Source organism: Chrysemys picta, chromosome 18 (genome assembly GCF_011386835.1).
Source record: "Chrysemys picta bellii isolate R12L10 chromosome 18, ASM1138683v2, whole genome shotgun sequence".
In the NCBI taxonomy this organism is placed as follows: domain Eukaryota; kingdom Metazoa; phylum Chordata; order Testudines; family Emydidae; genus Chrysemys; species Chrysemys picta.
The window spans coordinates 7,979,979-8,006,122 of NC_088808.1; the positions used below are offsets into that span (position 1 = coordinate 7,979,979).

The 26,144-nt window shown below is 50.0% G+C and overlaps 2 protein-coding genes and 1 long non-coding RNA gene across 4 annotated transcripts in view; 2 read left to right on the top strand and 1 right to left on the bottom strand.

Moving 5' to 3' along the window:
• CACNA1B (calcium voltage-gated channel subunit alpha1 B) overlaps window positions 1-5,337 on the top strand; it is a 509,994-nt gene extending 504,657 nt beyond the window's left edge. Inside the window, exon 49 of the mRNA XM_065571905.1 lies at window positions 1,417-5,337. Within this exon, the coding sequence (XP_065427977.1) occupies window positions 1,417-1,956 (540 nt within the window). The 3' untranslated portion in view covers window positions 1,957-5,337. The remainder of the gene's footprint in view (window positions 1-1,416) is intronic.
• Window positions 4,255-11,340, bottom strand: LOC135976442 (uncharacterized). Its single transcript, XR_010593549.1, has 2 exons — window positions 10,222-11,340; window positions 4,255-7,295 (listed from the first exon to the last, which is right to left on the bottom strand). It is a non-coding gene; the product is annotated as an uncharacterized LOC135976442 (long non-coding RNA).
• A 133-nt stretch (window positions 11,341-11,473) lies between these two features.
• Window positions 11,474-26,144, top strand: part of COL27A1 (collagen type XXVII alpha 1 chain) — a 253,052-nt gene continuing 238,381 nt past the window's right edge. For both annotated transcript variants that reach the window (XM_005309140.4, XM_065571907.1), the window contains exon 1: window positions 11,474-11,828. In XM_005309140.4, coding sequence (XP_005309197.4) covers window positions 11,726-11,828 — 103 coding nt within the window. In that variant the 5' untranslated portion in view covers window positions 11,474-11,725. The remainder of the gene's footprint in view (window positions 11,829-26,144) is intronic.

Below are 26,144 nucleotides of genomic sequence, written 5' to 3' on the forward strand. Positions count from 1 at the left end.
TTTTATACATTGCTCTAGTGCTTTCCAGGTATCAAAGTCAGGCTCACTGGTCTATAGTTCCCCCGCTCCTCCTTTCCCCCCTTTTTAAAGACGGGCACTATGTTAGCCCTTTTCCAGTCTTCCAGGACCTCTCCTGTCATCCAAGAGTTTGTAAATATTATTGCCAGTGGGTGGCTCTGAGATTTCTTCAAGCTAATTCCTTCAGCACCCTGGGGTGAAGAGCATCAGGCCCTGCTGATTTGAATTCATTAAAATTGGTCAGAAGATCTCTGATGTGTTCTTTACTTATCCTGATCTGCATCCCTTCCCCTTTAGTGTCTATGGTAACTTCACTATATATAAGACGAAGGCCGCTATCTTCCACTACCACTCAATCCACCTACAAAAACGTAATGGAAAAAATGTATATGGCAGAATAAGAACTGGAATGACCTGATGAAGCTCTTATATATTTAAAAGGCGCTGTCAGGTCGTTTCAACCAAACAAGAAATAAATGTTTGTAAACATACTTCAGAAAATTCATATTCTTCCATGTGACACCGCAAACAAACACCAACACAAGGGCCTGATTCTCCTCTTGCTTCCACCAATTTTACACCAGCGTAACTCTGCTGATTTCTACAAAGTGACTCACAGTCTATAAGAACACAATTCCACCAACAGTGTGAAACTGACCTGTCTACCCTGCCATCCAGCTTGAGACCCCAAAAAGGAAACGCACAGCATAAATAGTGACAAGTAAACAGATTTTTAAGAGTTCTCTTTAATGATCCCAGGTGGTTTAGAGTCAAGCTGGTCAAAACATTTTCATCTTTTTTTTGGGGGGGTGATGAAAAATGGCTTTTTTAATTCAACAGAAATTTTCATTGCATTACCAAAAATCCAAAATATTTTCAGTTTTCAACAAAAAATCAAAAAATGGACAATGTTCAGGTGTCAAAAACCTGAAAAAGACTGCAAAATCTTAAAAAAAAAATATGAAAGAGTGTAGGGTTTTTTTTTCCAATTTGTTTTGTGGAAAATAATAAACATTTTCCTACTGGCTCCATTGGATCTCTCAGGTAAGGAGCTGGGAAAGAATATGATTGGTGTGTATGCCTTTTCTCTGGGCAGTGTCCCTTTTTGTTGGAGCCGTCTGCTGGTTTGCGTCCTACTAACGCTCTGATTGTTTCTGTTCTGATTTATCGCTCACGGCCCTTTTCCAGCTCTTTACATCTCTGTTTTAATTGCTTCTCTATAACCTCCTTCCCCTGACTGTGCTTGTCTAAACTCTCTCTTTTTCGTTTTTTCTCTCCTCTTGTGATTTGTCTCTCCCTCCTGTCGCTTGTCCTTCTGTTTTTTTACCCGCGTGCCTTTGTGTCTGTCTGGTGTTTCCTTTTTTATTTTTGATTTGCTGTGTTCCAATTTTCATGTAGGGTAGTGGTTCAGTTAATGGGAGCCCCTTGCTGTCGACATCTGGTGCTAGCACCCCGTGCCGCGGGCGGAGGCAGCTCCCGCAGACTCCGCTGACCCCCCGCCCCAGCATCACTTACAAGACCGCCAACTCCTCACCCGTGCACTTCACCAGTTTCCAAACCAGCCTGCCCGCTTTCTCCCCGGGGCGCCTGAGCCGAGGTTTGTCTGAGCATAATGCGTTACTGCATGGGGACTCTCAGAGCCACTCACGCTCTCCGGTGGCCCGCATTGGTTCCGACCCCTACCTTGGACACCGCGACGACAGTGACAGCCCGTACCGTGTCGTGCCCGAGGACACGCTCACCTTCGAGGAGGCTGTCGCCACCAATTCAGGAAGGTCCTCAAGGACTTCTTACGTCTCGTCCTTGACTTCCCAGTCTCACCAAATCCGCAGGGTTCCCAACGGCTACCACTACACGTTGGGCCTCAGCACGGGCCCTGGGACATGCGCCAGAACCCGTAGCTATTACCACGAAGCCGATGAGGACGACTGGTGCTAGCATAAAGGCAAAGCCCTTGCCGGTGTACGCGTTTGGAATCGATGAGTTTTATCATCTGGATGGCTGTGTGCTCAGACACACATGGTGACCGGGGTCATGGGGGGGAAGAAACAGCCGCTGGCGAGAACTGCTCCAAACCCGACGCCATCTGAGACGCTCGTTCAGCCTCTGTCTTTTCTTTCTTTCTTCTTTTTCCCCCCCCTTTTGCACTCGACAAAATAAATAAATAAATAATTGAAGATCATTATTGTGGAGGGAGTGCTTTCTCGCTCTCTCTCTCTCTCTCACCTGCCTACTGCCTTGTCTAGTTAAATGACATATACCAGATGCCAAATCTGCAATGTATGCACAGAGCTGTGGGAAGGTCTGAACTTTGACAGCAGAAAAAGGACGGTCGATCCATAGTTTTTGTTGGGTGGTTGTTTGTTTTTGTTTTAGTTTTCCGGTCAGAGCGGGTGTCGGGTATGGAAATTGACACTCTTGTACACAATCGAACCTGTATTTTATCTCATTCAAACATTAAGAGAAAGAGATCTGCCTAACGCACTGGGAAAGGAGAAACCCAAATCAGAACGGGGGACTGTCCTTTGACTCAGTGTTCAACAACAGCAATCGTTTTCAATGGAGCCAGTAACAAACCTTCAAGCTGATAAAGCACTGTGTCGCCGTGACTCTCTGCTTCGACACGCTGCTCTGGGGATTTCTTTTCTTCTCTTTGTCCACGTCGAGTCCTTCACACTGACACCTGATAAAGCTACTTTGTAAGGACGGTTTCCTTGCTGCTGGGACTTTTGTTTCTGTCCCCCCATCTCCTGTCAACTGCAACATGCCCTCAATGTTTTGTCTTGTTTACAATATAAGCTTGATTTAGCAACAAAAAAACAAAAAAGAAGAAAAAAAAAAAGAAAAGGAAAAAAAAGCGGGTGGTGGAAAGGAGAAAAGGAATTGGTTTTATATCAAGCTATTAGATAGAACTTTAACTTTTCATTGTGTGCATTTTTGTAAATTGTACAGTAAAAAAGAAACAAACAAACAAACAAAAAACTTTATGTAGAGAATTAGTCCAATTGTCATTCCAGGTCCCACTGTTTCTATTGAATGCTCCAGTTGTTCACTACTAAGTGCCTAGCCTTTGAAATCTCTCACAGCGATGATGCTCCCTCTTGCTTCAACGCATCAGAACTTGAGAAAGTGGGGGGGGGGAGGGAGAGGAAGAGCCTGTAAGATCTGTTTGTCTCAGATATCTACTGTGCATACAATGCCACGTGTATGTGTTCTGAACAGTGTTTTCAAGTAGCCAGGTTGGAAACTTCAAAGGGGAGGGTAAAAATATTTTTTAAATAATTTTGTTGAGGAGCAGGAGGAGAATGATCAGGGGAAACAAAATCGGCCTTTTCTCGTTGAATAGAATTTAGGATCCTGCAGGAGAAATGCAGGTAGAAGTACAGCATCGGCAGCAATGCTTTTACAGGAGAAAAAAAAAAAAGAGAGAGACTTTCACATTGCATGTCTAGTCTGAACTTGGTTGTGAAAGCTCTGGCAACGTTTCATGGTGCGTAGTTCGTGTCGAGGGCAGTTGGAGAGAGCCTTGTTATTATTGCCTGTTGAAAAAAAAAATCCGACTCTCAGGGATGAGATTTCTGTATTTTTATGTTGGATCATTTCCTTTTTGTGCGTGAGTGCGGATTTCTGCGTTTGGAGTCTGGGGAGAAGACAATGACAAGACGGGGGGGAAAGGGTTAAAGAAAAAGATTGGCAGTCCTTCCGTTGATGGGCTGGAAGAACCGCTGTGTGGCCACTGTTGGACATGCCGCGGCCAGGGATTTGGCATGGCGCTTTGGGAGAAGAGTGAGGGAGGAGAATGGAGGAGAAGAAAAACCCAGCAAGGCCAAACAACAAAAGAGGCGTTGGTCAGAACGTTGGCAAGGAGTAGGCCTGAGATAGTGACCAAGCCATGGGACACTAAGACTGTAGAATGAGCGGGTACTTGGGAGGAGCAAGTTTGGGCCCAGTTTCGTTTTGTAGCTAGGTTAGCAGGGGTATCACACGTTTCAGAAAATGGCTCGGAAGGCATCTGCCACTATTGGCAAAGTCTCCGAAGGGGAGCGGGACAGGTGTCGTGTGGTCGTCCACATCTCCTCTAACCTTTATGTTGAGAAAAATTGAACCTTGTTTTGTTTTAGGAGCTTTGGCCAATCTCATCCCTGGATTCTGCTAAAAGATAACCAACTCATCTCTATTATATCTCTATATATCTGTGCACTTTGAGGAAAGGAAGTGCTTTAGCCGAGAGGTACATTATGGATAACGGATGTAATTTTTAATTGTAGGGCTATGCAACAAGATGACACTTAAGGAAACAAATCAAAACAAAACAAACAAAAAGACCTTCATCCATTCTGTAGCTTTACCTGCTGGATTTTCCTGTTTCAGGCTTCAGCATGATTGTGACCAAATGTTTTATACATTTTCCTTGTATGAAGGCACAAACACTTTCTTTGAAATTTTAAAGAAAACATTACTGTTTTACTCCAAGAAGTAAAGGAGGAAAAAAACCAGTATGGCTGATAGTGCATGCAACCATTGTACCCACATTGGAAAGTGAAAGGAAATGTTCTCTCTGTATTAATTTATTTTGTCTTTTCCTCCACCCCTGCCTTTCCCCTTCCTACATCATTTTAGATATTAAAAGCCACAATCTCATATAAATAAGATGGCTGGAATCTCACAGAAATAGATGGCATTGGATCATTTAAATTCTTATATAGTATAGACCACAAAGAAGAACCTTGTTGATGACTTCCCACTCTTCTCTCGGGGGGTTTCTCCAAATGACAATGACCGAAGAGCCTGACCACAGTTGTTCATAACCCCGTTTGCATATTTTTTACAGCCTGTGCGCTGTCTCTTAAACACACCCATAATATTTCCCAGAATTCTCATAGTGAGTTGCCAAACTTGAATTGCACCAACCAGTTTTCTGCATCCAGAACCAGTCTCGTAGTGGCTGTACTTTGAATAAGTAATGTTTGCATGTAAAATATATACATATATATATATAAAGTATGTGCATGGAAAATGTTTATCTTCGTACTTTTTTGATACAATGTATTCATCAGTTGTTAATTTTTAATTATATTTGATATAAATTGGGGGTTTGTTGCAAAACTTTATATTTAAAAAACAGTGTTAAAAAATGATAAACGTTCCAACCATGCAACACAACTGGAACTTTACAAAAAAAAAAAAAAGGTTCTGTGATTGCCTAGTTTGCTGCCTGAGTAATATTTATCAGCCAAACTTTGAATTCTGCAGTTGTTTCTACAATTACATTTTGTATGAAGCAAAGTCCTTGAATTAAAATAAAAACTTAGCAAAAAACGTACAGCTCCACAGGTGGTGTGTGCAGTGTGCATGATGAATGGGAGAGCAGCACCCCGAAAGCATTGCTCATTCTAATGATCTCGCTAGGGAAGAGTTGTTATTATGAAATTTGCCTTTTCAATATGAGGAGTCCAAGATGCCATTGGTGGGATTTCATATGGAGCAAGATTGCCTGAACCAATGGCTGGAAGTTGAAGCCAGACAAATTCAGACTGCAAATAAGGCACAAACTGATAACAGTGAAAGTAATTAACCATTAGAACAATGTACCAAGTGTTGTGGTGGATTTTCCATCACTGACTAGTTTTAAATCAAGACTGGATGTTTTTCTAAGGCTGGGTCTACACTACCCGCCTGAATCGGCGGGTAGAAATCGACCTCTCGGGGATCGATTTATCGCGTCCCGTTGGGACGCGACAATCGATCCCCGAATCGACGCTCTTACTCCACCAGCGGAGGTGGGAGTAAACGCCATCGACGGGAAGCCGCAGAGGTCGATTTTGCCGCCGTCCTCACAGCGGGGTAAGTCGGCTGCGATACGTCGAATTCAGCTACGCTATTCGCATAGCTGAATTTGCGTATCTTAAATCGACCCCCCCTGTAGTGTAGATGTAGCCTAAGAGATCTGCTCTAGGGATTATTTTGGGGCAGTTCTCTGACTGGATGATCACAATGGTCCCGTCTGGGTTTGGAATCTGTGCATTGCCTGGATTGAATGCCATAAGAAATTGATCCTCTCTTTGGTTGTGTTCCCCTGCAGATGCTCATTTTTTAAAGGAGCTGTTTGTGAATTTGCCTAATTGTACCAAGGTTACAATTCTTGGAGTCCAATGTGCAGCAAAATTTCATTAGCCAGGTTGAATGCTGTAAGAAATTGATCGAATCTTTAGTTGTTCCCTGCAGATTGACAGACGCACATTTTTACACACGCATGTTACTCTCACGGAGGTGGAGCAGTGTTAGGCATTAACCCCTTAACTGCCATGCTGAATCCTCTGCCTCCCACAGCCAGCAACAGTCTCCAGTAATACTATTTCAAATATACATTCCCATTGAAATCAAACAGAGCTTCAAGACACAGGAGGTCTGTTTGGCAGTGTAAGAGGTTTACGTCACCTGCCTAATACACAGAGGTAACATGTCACACTTGTAAAACAGTTAATGAGAGCCGCTTGCATTTCCCTGGAGCTCGGACCTCATATTTAAGCAGAAGAAAAATCCAAGGAATGTTTGTAAATATAAATGAACATCCGCAACTCGCTTCTTTTGGCCACCAGACAAACTTCCTCCCCCACCACCAGAGAAATTGCTGAACGCTCCCAAAGCAGGATCAGACATTGTGCTCTTTCTGACAAGTCAAAAAGCAATAAGTCACTTGCGCTTATTCCCAGCATTGCAGAAACATTACACCTGAAAAGAACGGCAGAAAGGAGAATCGCTAGCATTTTGCAGTATTCTTTGGAGATCCAGATTTAGGCTTTTTAGGATTCATTCCATCTCTCCTCCCTTACTGCCCACCTCTCCTCCCTTACTGCCCACCTATTGTTGTTTATTATGGGCACTGGTAGCACCCTGAACCACTGAATGAGACCAGCACTTTGTGCTAGATGCTGTACATATATAGTAATAAATAGTCCCTGCTCCCAAAATCTTATGATCTCCATTGATCAGACTGACAGCGGAGTGGGAGGAGAAATTATTTGGTCAAGGTCCTGGAGCAAGTCAATGGGAGGAACAGAACCACATCTCTTGACTGCTGGCCTGAACCATTTGGCCTCTCCTTAGCAGTCCCAAATGTACAGGCTTTGGGGACAAGGAGATCTTTGTTCTTCCAAACATGGTGAGAAGGGAGGGCTTCCCTCTGATCAATGCGTCTGACCAGGAAGAAGGGGAAGATTTACTCGTTGGCCCATTCCAACAGTTGGGAGTCAATCCGTGCTCACTGCTCTTCCTACCTGTAAGGGAAAGTTCTGTAGAATTTAATACACAAAGAACTTTTCTACAGGCTTTGACTCATCCTATAGAACTTGTTCCATAAATCAGATCCCTACTATAGAAATCTGTATGCCCTATGGTTTAAGAGGAATTTCTACAGAATGGTATTGGCTTCATCCCTGGTATGTTCTTCCAGGGGATAAGAGCATGTACATCTGGCTGGGCATCTTTCCATGTGTCGTGATGGCTCCTGGGTGGGCTGGTTGCTGGGATTGAGCCAAGTCTCTCTGAATCTACTAAAAGCACACACCTCTGCTGCCTGAGCTAAAGGGCAAGGTGTAGGGGGTCAGACGCTGTGGCGGACACATTAAACCTCTTACACAGTCTGGCCACTAGATGGAGACATGGCCCTCCCCAGGGTTAGTGTGGGTTACCTATCCCTCCCGCCATGGGACCCCTCCTGAGTACCAGAGGTCCACAGTAGTTCATATCCGTGTACTGACCACCAATTTTAACCATGCCCCTCAACAAGTCATCTGCAGGAATTGAACTTGGCATTCTTAATATTTCTAAGATCAAAGAGCAACTTCCCCCACCTCCTATTGTTTAAAAACAATCCTTGCAGGCCTTCTTACATCATGAGGAAACAAAGGGGGTCTATTATACAGGAAATGCTGGATTATGACCCTCAATGAATTCATAACATGGGTTGTATTGGAACCCATTAGTTACTAAATATACAGGATAGACATGAAAAAGAGATCCCAGGAGAGACCGAGATGGTTTGGCTCGAATTGAGTTGGTTCCCAACTCTATGTCCATTTGCAGAAGGAGTCCATAGAGTTCTATAGACATCTGAGTCTCCACTAAGTCTATGATTTACTCATTCCAGTGACCGGCTGGAATTCATTCCTGTTGATCATTGCAAAATTGACGATACGTTCTCTTTGATCCACTGCCACAGAATACAGGGAGAGGGTAACGTTTTCAAATGGGCCTAAGTAATAATACCTACCTCTTATATAGCGCTTGTCATTGGTACATCTCACAATGCTTTACAAAGGACCGCAGGATCACTATCCTCATTTTACAGATGGGGAAACTGAGGCACAGATAAATGACTTGACTTACACAAGGTCACCCAGCAGGCCAGTGGCAGAGCCAGGACCAGAACCCAGGTCTTCTGAGGTCCACTATGCAACACTGCTTCCCTAAGTCCTGGATCTTCAATCTCTTAGGCTCAGTTGAACGCTTTGCCTAGGTCATTGGTGAGACTGTGCCTAGAAATCTGCATGCAATACCTGGCACCTCAGATTGCAGGAAATGTGTTGATTAATTGGAGGAAATCCAGAGAAGAGGAATGAAAAAGATGATGAAAGGACTGGAGGGAGTGATTTAGTAGGTAAGATTTAAGTAGATTGGGGGAAATGATGATTGAGATATTGGGAGCAAACCTGTGTTGATGCAAATGGGGTGGTCTGGAGCATGTAATCATTTCTCCCCCTACCCCATCTCAAATCTCTGTGATGGTCTTGAGCCAGAAAATATTCCTCCCCCAATTCTTTTGTCCGCATCTGTTTATTATTAGTCATTAGTTTCCAGTTGTGCGCACAGCACTCAGTACTGTATAGCCCAAATAGCCATGGTCCCTGAGCAGTTACCAGAGCACGAACTGACCCTGGAATAGCCATGGGGGGCATAAAACCCGTGTTTCTCCTCTAATGTAGTGGGAGGGAGTGGGTGTATTTGGCTATTGGATTTGCCATTTAAGATGATTGCTTGTTTGAAAGGTAACATTAAACTGAGCTCCAAAGACTGTTGCAGAGTAAATGCATTCATTTCACAAGGCTTTTCTTCCTCCTAAGTACAACAAGGAGAATGTAAAAAGCCTGACTGCAGTTGATTCTCACACAAAGCCTCCCACTCGATCGGCAATGGGAGATTTGCATGTGAACAGCAGGGTCGCATCCTTCAGCTAGTTACCTTGAAGGCTGGATGGAGGTCTCACACCAGAAACCTGTTACAAGAGACCCATGGGGGGAAATGCTACAGGAGCTCTCCAGAGGGGCTGCTGGGACAGAAGGTTTCAGCATTGAAAATCAGTATGATTCAGTAACGTCTGACAAAGGAAGGAAATGTCCGCCTGACAATGAAATTCTATACACTTTGTAAAGCAAAGTCTCTGAAGTTTATTTCCTTGGTCAGCTGAGTTAGATGGTGGCAGGATGCTGCCTTAAAAGGGGTAATGAGGGAATGAATAGCAGTAGAAATAATAGAAATGGAGGGCTAGATACAGCCATGAGGGTTCATCTACTCCATCCTCCCAGGCTCAGGCAGGAGAAGTCTAACTAGGCCAGCCCTGACAGGTGTCTGTCTAGCAGGCTGTTTAAAATCTCCAAAGTTCACAACCACCCGAGGTCACCTGTTCTACTGCTTAACTATTCTGAGATATTAGGGAAACCTTTCTAACTATAATGAGTAGCAACAGTTGCTCCTGCAGCCCCCATAACAAACAGGTGGAGAGGGTTGGCTTAATAGTTTAATGTCCCTGAACAAGGGTTCAGTCGAGACCTACTCAGGCCTGATTCTTCACTACCATGTCATGGCATACACCTGAGCAAAGTGAGCATCAGTTGCTACCACTCCGCCTTGATAGCATTTGACACCCATTTTGCACAGGTGTAAGTAACTACCCAAGCTGCTGGACAGTGGAGAATCAGGCTGCTTATCTGTACAAAGCTCTTCCTCTAAAATCTCCCCATGTTCTGTTCTGATGGGGGGAACGCTAGTCTAGAGGGGATATGCGTGTTACCACCACCGGAAGCCCACTGCAGTCCATGGGCATTTTCTGTTATCTTCAATGGGCTTTGGAGCAGGCCCTAGGTTATCTAACCCAGTACAGAGCAGGTCTGGAAAGCAAGGTGGTTAAAAGTACCACTGACTTACAGTCTATGCTAGCACTCCTTCGCTTGCGCTGGCAGTCATGGGACAGTTGCAGAGTTTGTGTAGACAGTGCTTAGAGAAGCAGTCTGTAGATCTGCAAAGCAGGGCTGCTTTCTCCGGACAGGCCCTTTGCAGGTTGAGTCTGTAAAATCCTCTGTCTTTAGGAAAATGACATATTCTTTTTGGCCACATTTACACTAGGAAAAAGGTGGGTTTAGTTATCACAGCTGGCCTTCACCTCGACAAACTGACGTTAAAACTACAACTTGTTCTGTTCACACTCGGATTTTCACACATTTTAATTAACAGGTAAGCCATGCCTCTTTTCCTAGTGTGGATGTGGCCTTTGACAGCAAAAGACTCCAGGAAGCTATCACCACCCAGCTCACTAGCAGCACTTGGCTCAGATGGCGCAACTGTAGCGGCCCTGGAACAGCTGAAAGTAAGCAGGTAGGGGCAGGTGTTAGAGACAAGCTTGGTTGCTAATCAGTGAAATATTCACTGACACCAGGTTTGCAGAGGCAGGGGGTAAAGGGCAGGACAGTAAGAGGCAAGAACTCAGAGGCCCTACTAAGAACTGCCTTGAGAAGTAGAATGGTTCCTCCTCCCAGTGTGCCATCTCCAGGGCCTCTGCACCAGCATCTGCAAGCTGGGGACCCCAAAACAGGACCCCTAGGGGAACCAGAATCCCACAGGAGGCTAGAGCCAGGAGCCTGTGGGGACCCTGCACCTCAGAGAGCTGGATAAACAGACCCCAACTGTAATGGGGGGGGGGTAGCTTTTGGCCCCCCCAGCAAGTATTCTCTCACCAGCAGCAGGTGGGAGTGGAGTGGGGTTGGGTGTTCCATTAACCCATGAAGCCCCAGGCTCAGGGAAAGGAAGCCTGTGTCCCATTAACTGCTTCTGGCCCTGGCCTTTTAACTTGCTAGGGAGTGGGGGAGGTAATAACTTCTTTTAAGCCAACTTTTGCTCGTGGAAGGGACAAGCTTTGAGCTTCACCCTCTTTTCCTCTGGTCTTTTAACATGTGAAAGACTATGACAGGAGAGATTAGGGCTGCACTGGGGGGAGGGGAGAGAAATAACCCCTGCAGTGCCGGAAAGGGGGAAGGCATACCCATTAACCCCTGCAGCTCCAGAAAGGGAGGGGGGTCCCCGTTAATCCATACGGTGCCAGGCTGGGAGGGGGATCCCCATTAACACGTGCCGCACCAGAAGGGGGCGGGGTCCCCATTAACTCATGCAGTGCCAGGCCGGGGATTCCAGTTAACCTGTCCCGTGCCAAGCCGCAAAGGGGCCCCCCGTGCCCTGCTGTGAGCCAAGGCCGGGGTGGGCAGGTGCCCCAGGCAGCCCCGGGCCGGGGTCCCGCGGTGGGCGGGGCCGGGGGTGCGGGCTGGAAGCGGGAGCGGCCGGCCGGCGAAGGGAGGGAGCCGGGCGCGGCGGGGCTGAGTTCCACCCCCCGGCTGGGGAGTGACTCCGCTCGGGGCGCGGCAGGCTCCGGGCAGGCAGCATGGGCGGCGGGGGGCTGCGGATGCTGCTGTTGTTACGCTACCTGGCTCTGGGCGCCGGGCTGGAGCAGGAGCCCTCCGAGCCGGGCTCCGGACTGCACCCAGGTAGGGGGCGCCGGGGGTGAATGGGCGAGGGGGCGGTCAAGGGGGAGCTGGGGGGATGAAGGAGGGGATGTTGGGTGAGTGGGGAGGTGAGGGGGCCGGGAGGGGGAGGCCGGGTGGGGGAGCGAAGGGGGAGATGGAGGGTGAGTGGGGAGTGAAGGGGCGAGGGGGCCAGGAGGGGAAGTTGGGGGGGGTGAAGGAGAAGGGGAGTGGAGGGGGGAGATGGAGGGTGAGTGAGGAGTGAAGGGGCGAGGGGGCCAGGGGGGAAAGCTGGGGGGGGGGGTGAAGGAGAAGGGGAGTGAAGGGGGGAGGGGGAGCTGGGGGGGGTGAAGGGGGAGATGGAGGGTGAGTGGGGAGGTGAAGGGGCGAGGGGGCCAGGAGGGGAAGCTGGGGGGGGTGAAGGAGAAGGGGAGTGAAGGGGGAGGGGGAGCTGGGGGAGTGAAGGGGGAGATGGAGGGTGAGTGGGGAGGTGAAGGGGCGAGGGGGCCGGGAGGGGAAGCTGGGGGGGTGAAGGTGAAGGGGAAGCTGGGGGGGGTGAAGGAGAAGGGGAGTGAAGGGGGAGGGAGAGCTGGGGGGGTGAAGGGGGAGATGGAGGGTGAGTGGGGAGGCGAAGGGGCGAGGGGGCCGGGAGGGGAAGCTGGGGGGTGAAGGTGAAGGGGGAGGGGAAGCTGGGGGGGTGAAGGAGAAGGGGAGTGAAGGGGGAGGTGGAGCTGGGGGGGTGAAGGGGGAGGCCGGGTGGGGGAGCGAAGGGGGAGATGGAGGGTGAGTGGGGAGGTGAAGGGGCGAGGGGGCCAGGAGGGGAAGCTGGGGGGTGAAGGTGAAGGGGGAGGGGAAGCTGGGGGGGTGAAGGGGGAGGCCAGGTGGGGGAGCGAAGGGGCAGATGGAGGGTGAGTGGGGAGTGAAGGGGCGAGGGGGCCGGGAGGGGAAGCTGGGGGGTGAAGGTGAAGGGGGAGGGGAAGCTGGGGGGGTGAAGGGGGAGGCCGGGTGGGGGAGCGAAGGGGCAGATGGAGGGTGAGTGGGGAGTGAAGGGGCGAGGGGGCCAGGAGGGGAAGCTGGGGGGGGGTGAAGGGGCAAGGGAGCAGGGTGAAGCGGGGACCAGGTGGGGGCTGCCTGGGTTGAACGGGGGTGCGCCTGAGGTCCCCAGCTGGACTCCCGGCTGTAGGGAGGTCTCTAGCCCGGGATGCTGTTGCGTGGGGGAGCCCATCCCTTTCCGCTCCTCGCCCGCTCCGTAGGAGGGACGGGGGAGTCTCCTGTTCGCTGGGGCATCCCCGGGGACCCTTCCTGGGCTAGGGGGCACCTCCAACACGGGCCTGCAAACAGACTACCCAGCCTGGGGGCTTCTCCCCCTGGCGCCCCGCGGGCAGCCCCTCCAGCCCTTCCTCTAGCAGCAAGATGCTTCTCTGCTGGGGAGGGACCCTGCTCGTGCCCGGCTGGCGCTTTAGCTTTGGTGCTCGGGTGTTTTGGGCTGGGGGCTGCATGGGGCAGGCTTAGGAGACAGCCCAGCGGGGGTGTGGGGGGTGGGGTGGGAGGGAGCCTTTGAGACCTGCCTTGCAGCAATGGAGCCTGGCCAGGCTCGGCTCGGGGGTCTGGGGGACAATCCTCGCTCCTCCAGAGACCCCTTTAGCTCTGTGCCCCTTATCCTGCTGTGCTCGGGCTAGTTGCTGGCCTTCCTGGACAACCCCGGGCTCTGACCCAGGTTTGAGACCAAGCCCCCCGACTCAGGACCTGGGCTTTAGGACCCTGCTACGGTGGTGAGTCGGAGCCCGAGTCTCACGTCCAAGCTCTGTCATTTTACAGTGTGGATGCAGGCCAAGCCGCAGACCCAAGTCAGGTCTGGGTAGTGCAGCAAGGGTGGGTTAGCATGGCTGGGGTACCCTTGTCCAGCCATTGTAAGCCCATTTTACAATGCAGTGGGCATTGTGGGCTTGGAAACGCTGAGTCCACCAGCGTGCGAGCCACAGACCCAGGTTTACAATGTAGAGTAGAAATACACTCCGGTCTTGTCTACTCAAAGTCGCATGTGTTTAAGTTAAATGGGGTTTTAAAAACTGACCTAGTTCAACTGGTGCAAACCTCTGTGCTCAGGGTCAAGCCTGATATATGTCTGTTGAAATTGCTGCAGGGATTTTCCCCAACTCTGCACCCAGCTAACGGCATCGGTCCTTTTCCTTATGTGTCTAGACAAGCTGCCTGTGTTCAGGGGAGGGAGCATTGCCCTGGTGCGCTGGTTACTCACTGTACAGCCATGCGAGGCGCTTAGGGAGTCTGTATAATTGCTCCTCTTCTGTACCCCTCTGCTAAGGAGCCAGTTACTTTGGAGACAGATGCTTGGGAGGCGTCACTTTCTGTCCGTGTCCTTTGGGATAGCCATTCCCACCTTCCAAACGGGATGGGGCTTTCCCCGCTGAAAGCACAATAATGAACCTTTAAAGTCCCTGATTCCTCCATGTGGCTGTTCACATCATGCATGTCCTGGGGTCTGGCTACAGACTCTGGTGCTCCCTGCGATGGAGCCACTGATAAGAGGTCTCCACTAGGATGCACTGTTAAACCAGGATTTACGCTCCTTGGGAAACCCAGGTAGGAGGTGATGAGGTAACTGACAACAGTGCTTGGTCTTAAAGCTTTTCCTGATGATTGGCCTGTTCTGTCTAGCTGCTGATGTCTTGGGTTCCCTGCCCCCTTTGGGCGGACTCTGTTTTAGAATCATAATGCAACACACCTGTATGAACTGCAGAGTGATGCAGTGACGCACAACGATGTGCAGGTGCTGGGTATGGTGAGGGTGGTTTTGTAATCACAGATCTGGGAATTGGTGGACATCACCCCCACCCCCAAACCGATCCATCTGACCAAAGAAACTCACACAGCGTTCTCTGAAGGAGAACATTTGGAAATCATCTCTAGCTGCAAACAACCTCAATCAGGACTGGACAATGTAGAGCCAAACATTATGGCCAGCGTCCTGCTATAAGACTGCTCTTTTATTCCCTTTTCAGAGCTGCAAGGCTGGGCTTAGTTATGCCATGTGGGGGTGTGGTTAGGGGGCTTGGAGATCTGGGGCACTGACTAGCATTCCACAGGTGCGGCTTCAAAAATTAGTCACATGAACTTGGTGGTCTCTGCTTAATTCAATGTGCCTGTGTTGGCACGAGAAGCTACACAAGCACTGCCAGAGTGTAACAAAGAGGTGGAAGGCTCACGTCTGTTATAGGTTGGTACAATCCAGTCCATCCTTGTTTTTTGTCCATTCACCAGTGCTTCCAATCCATTGCTCTAATCTAGCCCCCGTGCCAGCCTGCTGAGAGTAGGAGAGCCTCTCGCATGGCTGTGCCCGGCGCTGGCTTCCAGTGCTTCATTTCGCTATAATTTAGCTCTTCTCCCAACTCTGCCGCTAAACTCAAGGGTGCCTGGGGAGGTTACCTGTGGCTGAGGAAGTTCACAGCGAGCTGACTTTGAAGGGGAAATACAATCCAAGGAGAGCGAATCCTTCCCAAAGGGATACAGCATCATGAAATAGCCAGTGTTACTTTTCCCGGTGTGCAGACGAGGCAGTGAGAGCTATGGTCATGGTGGAAGCAAGGATGGACTGAAAGTCTTAAATAAGCAGTGTGTCTAGTGGGTGGAGAGGGGACTCGGACCTTCCTCCATTTTGAAGTCGATAAGCTCTGTGTGGTGGGAGACAACTGGGTGCATTTAAAATGCAAAGGGGAATTCTTTTTTATTTTAAAACGAAGCTCTGTTTGTTGCTAAGGCGTGGTCTGTTACGCGTCTTGTGGCAGGAGCTGGGAGCCTCCACCCCGGGGTACGTTTTCATTTGAGCTGGGAGGTGTGATTCATACCCGCGCTACCTCTGCTTACGCTAGAGCAGCGATACTCAGCCCTCGGTGGATTAGGAGCAACGTAAGCAATCAGCGTTACCCCAAAGAGCCACAGCCACGTGAATTCAGTGTTTCGTTTCCTGTAGTACTATTCATATTTAAACAGTATAATTGGGGACTATTTAGTTACATATATTTTCTCCCAGCAAATAAGTTAATAACTTTGTGCAAGTTGATAACTTAATTGGTTAATAACATAGTAAACGCCTCCTGATTGATTAATAATTAAATCACCCAGTGGTTTACTATCAGGTGCTGCAAAGAGCTGCAGGAGATGCATTAAAGAGCCACTTGCGGCTCGCGAGCTGCAGTCTGAGTATCGCTGCGCTAGAGCGTAACAATAGCAGAGTGTCTGTGGCAGCACGGGCAGCAGCTCGGGTTAGCTGCCCAAGGACAGGCCTGCCGGAGCTCACGGGTAGGTACTCGGACAGCTAGCCCGAGCCCCTGCTGTGGGCACACGGATGTTTTTAGGTGCGAGTTGGAGCAGAGGAGCGCGGGTACATATGCACGAGCTGGGAATCACGCCTCCCAGCTCAAATTACACGTACTCTTCGCCATGGAGCCGAATCCCATCGTGCTAGGCGCTGCACAGACACCGAACAAAGAGACTGTACCTGCCCAAGGGAGCTCACGCTAGGAATCCATTAGATGTTCGATTTCGGCCTTGAACGTAGTCTCACTGGTGCGAGCCTGTAGGGCAGGCAAGGGAGACGTGGGCTTACCTTGGCTTGGCACTTGGCAGTGTCACAGATAACAGCGCTCCTGCTGTTATTCTGGTGGCTGACATTCGGGCTAAGGCTACATCTACACTACGGGGGGGGGTCGATTTAAGATACGCAAATTCAGCTACGTGAATAGCGTAGCTGAATTCGACGTATGGTAGGGTTACCATTCGTCCGGATTTACCCGGACATGTCCTCCTTTTGTGTGCTAAAAATAGCGTCCGGGGGGAATTTGTGAAGCACTCACAATGTCCGGGATTTCTCCCTCCCCCGGCTGGGAGGGCTGCAGGAAAGTCCCGGGCTGGACTCCGGAGCAGCTTCCTCCTCCCACCCCCCCTCCCTGCATTCTGAGCCGGCCGGCAGCTCCTCCTGCAGCCCGCTCCGGCAACCCTGTGCAGGGCCAGGGACCGGGTTTTGTGTTGTGCTGGGGAGCTCAGCCATGTGTCCGGCTGGCACAGAGCCCAACACCCTGTTCTGAGCAGCAGGGTAAGGGGGGGCAGGGGACAGCAGTGGGGAGAGGGATCGGAGCAGTCAGGGGACAGGGAGCAGAGGGGTTTAGATGGGCTGGGAGTTCTGGGGGGGAGCTGTCAGGGGGCAGGAGTGGGGAGAGGGATCGGAGCAGTCAGGGGACAGGGAGCAGAGGGGTTTAGATGGGCTGGGAGTTCTGGGGGGGAGCTGTCAGGGGGCAGGAGTGGGGAGAGGGATCGGAGCAGTCAGGGGACAGGGAGCAGAGGGGTTTAGATGGATCGGGAGTTCTGGGGGGGGCTGTCAGGGGGCAGGAGTGGGGAGAGGGATCGGAGCAGTCAGGGGACAGGGAGCAGAGGGGTTTAGATGGGTTGGGAGTTCTGGGGGGGGCTGTCGGGGGCAGGAGTGCGGAGAGGGATCGGAGCAGTCAGGGGACAGGGAGCAGAGGGGTTTAGATGGATCGGGAGTTCTGGGGGGGGCTGTCAGGGGGCAGGAGTGGGGAGATGGATCGGAGCAGTCAGGGGACAGGGAGCAGAGGGGTTTAGATGGGTTGGGAGTTCTGGGGGGGGGGCTGTCGGGGGCAGGAGTGCGGAGAGGGATCGGAGCAGTCAGGGGACAGGGAGCAGAGGGGTTTAGATGGGTTGGGAGTTCTGGGGGGGGGCTGTCAGGGGGTGGGGAGTGGTTGGATGGGGCGTGGGAGTCCCAGGGGTCTGTCTGGGGGTGGGGGTGTGGATAAGGGTTGGGGCAGTCAGGGGACAAGAGGCAAGGAGGCTTAGATACGGAGTGGAGTCCCGGGGGGCAGTTAGGGGCAGGGGTCCCAGGAGGGGGCAGTCAGGGGACAAGGAACGGGGGGAGGGTTGGGGGTTCTGGGGGGGCGGGAAGTGGGAGGGGCAGGGGCGGGGCTAGGGCGGGGCTCCTCCCGTCCTCTTTTTTGCTTGTTGAAATATGGTAACCCTAACGTATGGCAGCCGACTTACCCCGCTGTAGGGACGGTGGCAAAATTGACCTCTGCGGCTTCAGGTCGACGGCGCTTACTCCCACCTCCGCTGGTGGAGTAAGAGTGTCGATTCGGGGATCGATTGTCGCGTCCCGTCGGGAGGCGATAAATCGATCCCCGAGAGGTCGATTTCTACCCGCCGATTCAGGCGGGTAGTGTAGACCTAGCCACAGTCAGAGGCTACATCTGTGCTAGAAACATGGCAGCTACACCGCTCTGGTATTGCCGCTGTCGTGCAGAGAATTACAATGGCAGTGGAAGGGGTTTCTCCATCGCTGTGGTAAATCCACCTCTCTGAGAGGCGGTCGCGCGTGTCACAGAAGAATTCTTGTGTCTACAGTGCGGCTTAGCTGGGCTTAACTAAGCCCTGGTCTACACTACAGAATTACTTCTGTAACTACATGGCTCAGGGATGTGAATAATCCACCCCCCTGAGCGATATAGTTTTACCAACCTAAATGCCGGTGGAGACAGTGCTACGTTGGTGGGAGAGCTTTTTCCGCTGACATAGCTACTGCCTCTCCTGGAGGTGGATTGACTGAGCCGATGGGAGAGCTCTCTCCCTTCAGCTCAGAGCATCTTCATTAAAGCGCATCAGTGTAGCTGGGCCGATGTAGCGTTTTAAGTTTTTGGGGGGAGGGATAGCTCAGTGGTTTGAGCATTGGCCTGCTAAACCCAGGGTTGTGAGTTCAGTCCTTGAGGGGGCCACTTGGGGATCTGGGGCAAAATCAGTACTTGGTCCTGCTAGTGAAGGCAGGGGGCTGGACTTGATGACCTTTCAAGGTCCCTTCCAGTTCTAGGAGATGGGATATCTCCATTAATTTATAAATTTAATTTAAGTGTAGACCTGCCTTAGGTCTCTCAGGGATCTGAGGTTTTTCACACCCCAAAGTGACATAGCTAGGTCAACCTAACTTTCTCAACCCTAAATGTAGACAACGCCTAAGGGAAGCTCCTAGGATTGAAGCGCACATCCGAAACTTGAGAGCTATTTGTCGTCTCAGAACTCCAGTGCCATGGATCTCAGCTGGCTGTTTGGAGGGGAAGAGGAAGAGAAGATGTTTCAGGGAAAGAGACAGGCTGTTTCTCAGCACACAGAATTGAAGAACGGATTCATTCATGAATTGGAAGCTCCCAACTGGTGGCTGTCACCAAGTGTTAGAAGCTGCTCTGCTCTTGTGTTTTGGATATTCTTTGTGTTAATACAGCCAGCCCCTGAGGAAAGGGACTTGAATCGTTATAGTTTGGTGCGTCTGGCTTACGGCCTGCCTAGGAACCTTCCACGCCGCTGCTCCTCCAAAAACCGAGAGCAAACGAAGCCCTTTCAAATAGCCAGGGTTTGTACATCTTAAGAGGGAGTAAATTCTTCAGGGCACGGGCCCTTTCATACTCTGCACAGCACCTAACACAATGGGTTCTCAGCCCTTCTTGGGGCCTCTATGTGCTGCAGTCATACAGATAACCAATAAATCTCCACTTGGGTGGACATGCGATGGCTTGTGAAGAGCTGCTCAGAGCCCAGGTGTTTTGGTGAGCTCTTCTTCCTGGCTTTGTCTTGCAGGCCCGGCTCGCATTTCTTCAACAGGCGCATATCTGTATTGGTAATGGACTGTTAGGATTCTCTTGCTTCCACCTTGACTTTTCCGCTCTGGTGCAGATTAAACCTGCTCTTTCGAATTGTCACGCCATCCGAATGCCTTGAATGGCTTTCCCCCTGCGGTAGCCTGGCTTCCCTTCTTTGAATTCTGCTCTGCTGCTTCCATCTCCTCCCCACTTCAATCCACACGCCCTATCTATCGCTTCCCCGTGTGGAATCAGTTGCCAAGGTTGCAGTGGGTTTATTTTGTGCCGAGGCTCATTTTCTAAGGGGGTGGGTGAAACCCAGCTGAACAGAAGGCTATTCCTGGCTGCCCTCCCTGAGCTCGGCACCGCGTGCAGCTTTGTACACTGGTGCAGTGACCTGGGGTGTTCATCTATCCAGCCGGGGGTCTTTGCGCGCTGAGATGGAGTCTCACTGAAGCAGCACAACTTCCAAAGAAAAGTGATGAGTGCAGCTGAAGACTCAAGTTGGACAGGTTGTTGTTTAAAGTCCACAGGGCCTTCTGGGTCGGCTGTTTCCTCTGCTTTATGTGAGGGCTACGTTGTTCTTGGCATGTGTTTTGGGATGGGGAAGAGAGGACATTGGAGGCAGCGTCATAGGTCAGCAACAGAGGGTCTTGTGGCACCTTTAAGACTAACAGAAGTATTGGGAGCATAAGCTTTCATGGGTAAGAACCTCACTTCTCCAGAAGACCATGTTCACTCAAGGTCATTTGGCATTAACTTTGGCTGCTTGTTGGTGCTTATTGATCTTCTTCTTGTTCATATCTAATTCTTTGCATTTCTATAGCAGCTTTCAGCTCTAGGTCTCACGACCCCTGTAGGTGACAGGGAAAAGATACTGGGTGATCTGTTCTTTACTCACCATGAGAGAAGTAAGAGGCCAGAATGCAGCCTGCAGGAGATGGGAGCTGTTACTCTTTGGAGCCCCTTTGCACTTCCCTCCCCAGTTTCTGCCATGCTAGAGGAGTTGCTGATTCTGATCATGCTCCAAGGTTACGTTCTCTAGGTTTCCCAAACCAGGCTCCCATACTAACCCCCCTAGCGTCCTCTTGTGAAGTGATGCATTGCTGAAGAGACAGTACCTTGTTTAATTCAATGTGGCTTCCCCCTAATGTAGCCCCTGCTGAATGAAAGGCTCTTTGAAGGGGAAATGGCTGTCCTTGAGGGGATGAGGTTTAGGATCCTGGTTGTTCTGTGAACCTTTGAGTTACACTGGGGCAATCGGGCAGCAAGATAGCTACCCTGCCCCGTTCCTCCTCCCTTGGAGGTACCTGGGCGTGGCAACAGCAAAATCGGCAGTGGGAGCTGGGGGTGGATGTGACATCAGGTCTCTCTCTCCTGCAGCTGTTTGTCCTTGTCCTTGCTGTGGGGCGTAAGAAGGATACTCCTTAATTATACACCTAGGGCCTCATGCTCCGAGGTGCTGCACTTCTGCCACTGGAGTCGATGGGAGCTGACCCCGCGCCACTAGAACTCAGGTCTGTGATGACCTGGGCTTCAAAGCACCGTCAGTGTCATAAGGCCCACAGTGAGGCTGACGAGCAGGAGAATTAGCTTTCTCCTGACCTGGGGCTGTCCCTTCCCCACCCCTAGCCTGTGGTGGGGTTGAGTCCTAAATCTCATGCTGCCTGTGGTAGCACAGAGAGTCCCAGCAGGCCTGGGAGTTGCCTTTTGGACTTTTTAGGGAGAATGAGATGGTGTTGGGTGGGTGTCGATCATTGCTAGACTGAGTGAAAGAACTGGATAACTTCAGAGTGAAAACTACTTATCAGCGGGCATGTGAGGAACCAGCATCGGTGTGGATGTTGGCAGTGCTGGTTATTCTAAGCTAAGGTCCTGTCTTCCTTCATCCAGGTGGCATTATTTCACTCTTCAGGCTACCTTTGTTATGTGGTTTTGAACTGCAAAGTTCCCTGTGATGATCAGATCCTTTGTCTTATTGCCACAGAAGATCGTGAGTGTAAATACACAATCAAGAAGCTAATGAGCAAAGTGGGGAACGAGCAAGGATTCAGAATAGAGTCACGCGAGTGGCGGACAGTGGTTTGAAAAGCCCTGTATGACCAAAGCTCTGCTCTCGGTTACTCCCGGTTCGTGTAACTGAGGGCAGAATTTGGTTCTCTGACTGCACAGCATGGATAAGGTGGGAATAGGAAGAGGAATAAGAGGATTTCAAATGGAGGAGCTGTCAGAGGTAGCGTATGGGCATCGCAAAGGCCTTCGGAATCGCTTTCTCAGAATCCGTTTGTATCTGTGCCTGCGTAGGGTGATAGTAGCAATTACTGTAGGGCCCAGATTTAACTGGTCAGGGATAAGAACTGATGTGATGAGATAAAGAATTTGTACAACAAGAGCCTGTCTAAAGTGAAAACTCAATTGTGTAAAAGTTGTGGTGTGGTCCCGTAAGATGAACCAATGTTCCCCAGGAACCAGAATGAGATCATGGGTACTTGGAACCCAACTCGGAATGTAAAGGCTGGTCTGCAGAGGTGAAAGGCTAAGGCTTCAATCTATTCACACAAGACCAAAAACCGACCAACCCCCTCAAAATCTGAGAAAGTGACCTAAAAATGAATGGATGCAAACAAGTTGGCCTCGGTTAAATCTTAGTTAGCTGATTAAAATCTACTTAATTAAGAGAAGATTGGTATCTGAAGCTGCAAAGCTTGGTTTACTGCAGGACGACATATCTTCCTCTCGGTCCAGTGAAAATGACCTCTTGGAATGTCCTCCTTCCTAAGACTTGAAGCTTTAAAATCCCATCCCAAAAGCTCCTCAAACCCTTTCCCAGGTTGGGCGCCTGCCCAGCTGTTGCATTGCAAAGTACATGTGCATGCATTCTATCGATCGATCTATGTGTATATCTGTGTGTGTATGTATATATGTGTGTGTATATATCAGTGTTCCCTCTAATTTTTTATGTCCATGTGAGGAATAAATGTTATGTGCATCAATATGGAGGTGATGTGTGGGGCCAAGGGGTTCGAAGTGTGGGAGGGGGCTCAGGGCTGGGGCAGAGGGTTGTGTGCAGGGGGGTGAGGGCTCTGGCTGGGGGTGCAGGCTCTGGGGTGGGGCCAGGGATGAGTGGATTGGGGTGTGGGAGGGGGCTCAGGGCTAGGGCAGATGGTTGGGGTGTGGAGGATGAGGGCTCTGGTGGGGGGGGTGGGCTTTGGGGTGGGGCCAGGGAAGAGGGTTTGGGGTGCAGGCTGCCCCGGGGCTGTGGTGGGAAGATGACTCCCCCCAGCCCTCTCTCGCCACAGCAGCTTGGGGCCGGGTGAGAGGCGCTGCTCCCCGGCTGCAGCAGCTCCAGCGGGGCGGGACTGGGCTGGGCGGGCCATGGGATGGGCTCCTCTCCCAATCTGTGTGGCCCTTGATAGCCTGCTGTGCGGCCGCGCCACGCAGCTTACAGGGAACTTAGATGTTTAGGTTTATATATATATATATATATATAAAAAGGGAGCCTGCCTTAGCCCTGCTGTGCCGCTGACCAGACTTTTAACAGCCCAGGCAGTGGTGCTGACCGGAGGCGCCAGGGTCCCTTTTTGGCTTGGCTTTCTGGTTGAAAACCGGACACCTGGTAACCCTAAGAGGGGCCCTCAGCTGAAATAGCAAAGCATGGCATATTGCAGGTCAGACTTGCTTTGTGTGGGCAGCATTGCATAGGACTGGAATAACTGCACCGCTTGTAGGCCAGAATTGAGGTAACATGACCAGTCTGTGTGTAGGGAAGCTTTGCATAGCACCTGACCTACGCTACAGCCCATCTGAAGAGGTTGCAAGCTGCTCTGTGTCGAGGGCAGGCTGCGTTCAGACATACGAAACCCTGATCCAGGGGTCCTGGCTACAGATCTTACCGTGTTGAGGCAGGTGGCATACCGAGGAGTTTAATTCCCACCGGATGCCACAGCCAGCTTCTTTTCAGAGTTGCAGCACCATTGATGCAGTAAAAAAACGCTCCCAGTTCTTATGCAGAACTTCCTTTCCTGCCCAGCTCTCAGCATTGGCAGTGAAGTATCATTAGCAGATACCCCTTGCTTATCTGTGGTTTTCTCGCTTCACTCTGCTCACTCCTCAGGTGCTTGCTTCAAGATCACCTCTGAGATCAGCATGAATCTAAACCCCAAATTTCCTCTGGCGAACAGCCCTGCTATGGGAATGCCATGCTCTGAGCTTGGATTCATTACCTACCTTCCAATATCTTAACGCCATGGTAGCCAAGCTGAATGTCTGTGAAACTTTCCTGTTTTTTTTCCCTGCTCTGCTTTCATTTGTAAGGGGATTCCTGGTCCTGCTTGGAGGCTAGGGGGCACTGTAGGGAAGTGTGCGATCTGAATCAGTCTGCAAAGAGCCAGCCTAGAGCAAGGTGGAGTGAGTTGTGCCTTGCTGCCTTAAGGAGCAGCCTGCTTTGTCTCTCTCTCTGGTTTTGGTTCTGGTGTGTTAGGGTTCTGGATTCTAAGAAATAAAGTAGTGTTATGCTGCAACCATCCCGAAAGATAAAAACATACTTTAACTTATCTGTATGTATGGAATTAACATAATATAAATGTTGGTCAGGATGGTAGCTGTCTCACACGCATCAGGCATTGATCTGGTGATCTCCAGAACTAAAAGCATGAGTCATTCTACAGTTTGTGCTGAATAGTCAGGTTGTATTGCTGGGGGCGGTAAAAGACTCACATCCCTCAGTGAAATGGGCACAGAGAGGGGTGAATGACATACACTTGCCAATGGGTTAACCGTGCACAAGTAGGGAGTGTATGTACCGAGCGTAAAGGGGGCACACAAGCATGTCAGGTGTGCAGCACCATTGAATGCTGTGGGCAGGGAAGGCTTGATTCAGACCTGAAGTTGGAGCCATCTCCAGTTGTGATCCCGGGGTAGAGGGTCTATTTTGTATGTTCCCCTTGACTGTCCTTTGCCTGCAGCACTCACTGGGTGGCAGTGGAGAGAAGCTTTGAATCCAAGTGAAGAACTGGATTCACTCAGAATATGCTCTAAGCATTCACTTGGGATTTCTCTGTGATTCTGTCCAATTTTCATCCCCCCGCCATACTGACCAGCCAGGTATGTCAAGGAGACTCCCGTTTGCAAACAAAAAACTCCTGATTTAATAAGTTGATCTCCTGCAACTACATTACCTCGAATCTTATGTATCAGCCACACGTGAGTGTCAGCCTTTCTCTCTCTCTCTGAGTCAGTGAGAGAGGCTGATATGCATGTGTAGCTGATGTACAGGATTCTGGGTAATGTAGTTGACCTCAGAGCTGGATTAACCTGGGCCCTAGCTGATGACATGGGTCAATGGGGAACATTCACAGCCTTCTCTGGCCAGAAGGGACCATTATGGTCATCTAGTCTGACCTCCGGCATAAGATGTAACCCATTGACTCCTGCATCAAGCCCATAGCTTGTGATTGAGCTAGATTATATGTATTTATTTTAGACAGGCGCCCAATCTTAGTGCAGATTTCAGGTGATGAAGAATCCACCACCTCCCTAGTAAGTGGTTCCAATGGTCAACTGTAGGAAATACTAAAATTAGTGCTTGATTTTGCAACTTAATGTTCTTTTAATGAGTGCCTTTCCATGGAAATAATTGGAAGAGGGGTTTCTAGACAAGAAGTGTAAGATATCATCAGAATACCATGTGTGTTTATGGTAATCTAAATACATATGTTTAATGCAGACAGATGATACGTGCAACACTCCCATGGAAAAATAAGCAGATTGAATTAGCCTGGCAAGGCCTGTATGCTACCATGCAGAAACCTGTTATCTTTCATTCTAGAAATATTTACAAAATCTCTCCCGCGCTCTCAAGGCAGTGCATGTTGCCAGCAATAAACCTGAACTCCCATCACTAATGGGCCCAAACTAAAACACCAGCTATTTTTATGTGCTGCAGACCCAGCTGTGGCCAAAAATAACAGGCTGATTGAGCCAATGAGTTGGCCGGGTCCTTGGCGGCCCAGGACTTTAGTGTGATAAAGAGGCGTTTGCTGGGATATAAAGTGATGTGGGTCTGATGTTGTCCTCCACACCATGTCCCCGGTGGGCAAGCTCTGAAATGATCAGGTCTCATAATTGATACCTTGGGAAGCAAGTGGCAGATTTTAGGTTCACAAATATCTAACATGACACAGCCATGGTGCTAAGGAGACATATCAGGTGAGGTAATGTTGTTCCATCTCAAATCAAAACAGGCCGAGCTGGTTTCTTTTTACAGATATTCACTGGGTACTGTTTAAAAAAAAAAAAGTCCCCCTTTTACAAGCCTTGTATTCATAGCAGGGCTGCTGTGTCACTCCTAATGCACGTGGTCTTTTGGCATGTGAGAGAGATGCTGGTTTTAATTCCAGTATCAGCAGTGGCAGGTGATTAAAACTCCCCCTCTGCCCAGCCCTGCTATGCCATCTGCTCCATATGGGGTTGTTCGTTTCCCTGCAGACTTGGTTTGATTTGAGCCAGGCTCAGGAAAGGGAAGCACAAACCCCCCTTTGTAGAGCAGAGGGATGGGAGGCAAAGGAAACCCACTCATCATTTGTAATGCCCAGAGGTCCCAATCAGGATTGGGGCCCCATTGTGCATGGTGCTGTACATACACCCCAGATGTTACAATCCCTGCACTGAAGAGTTTATGATCCAATTTAAG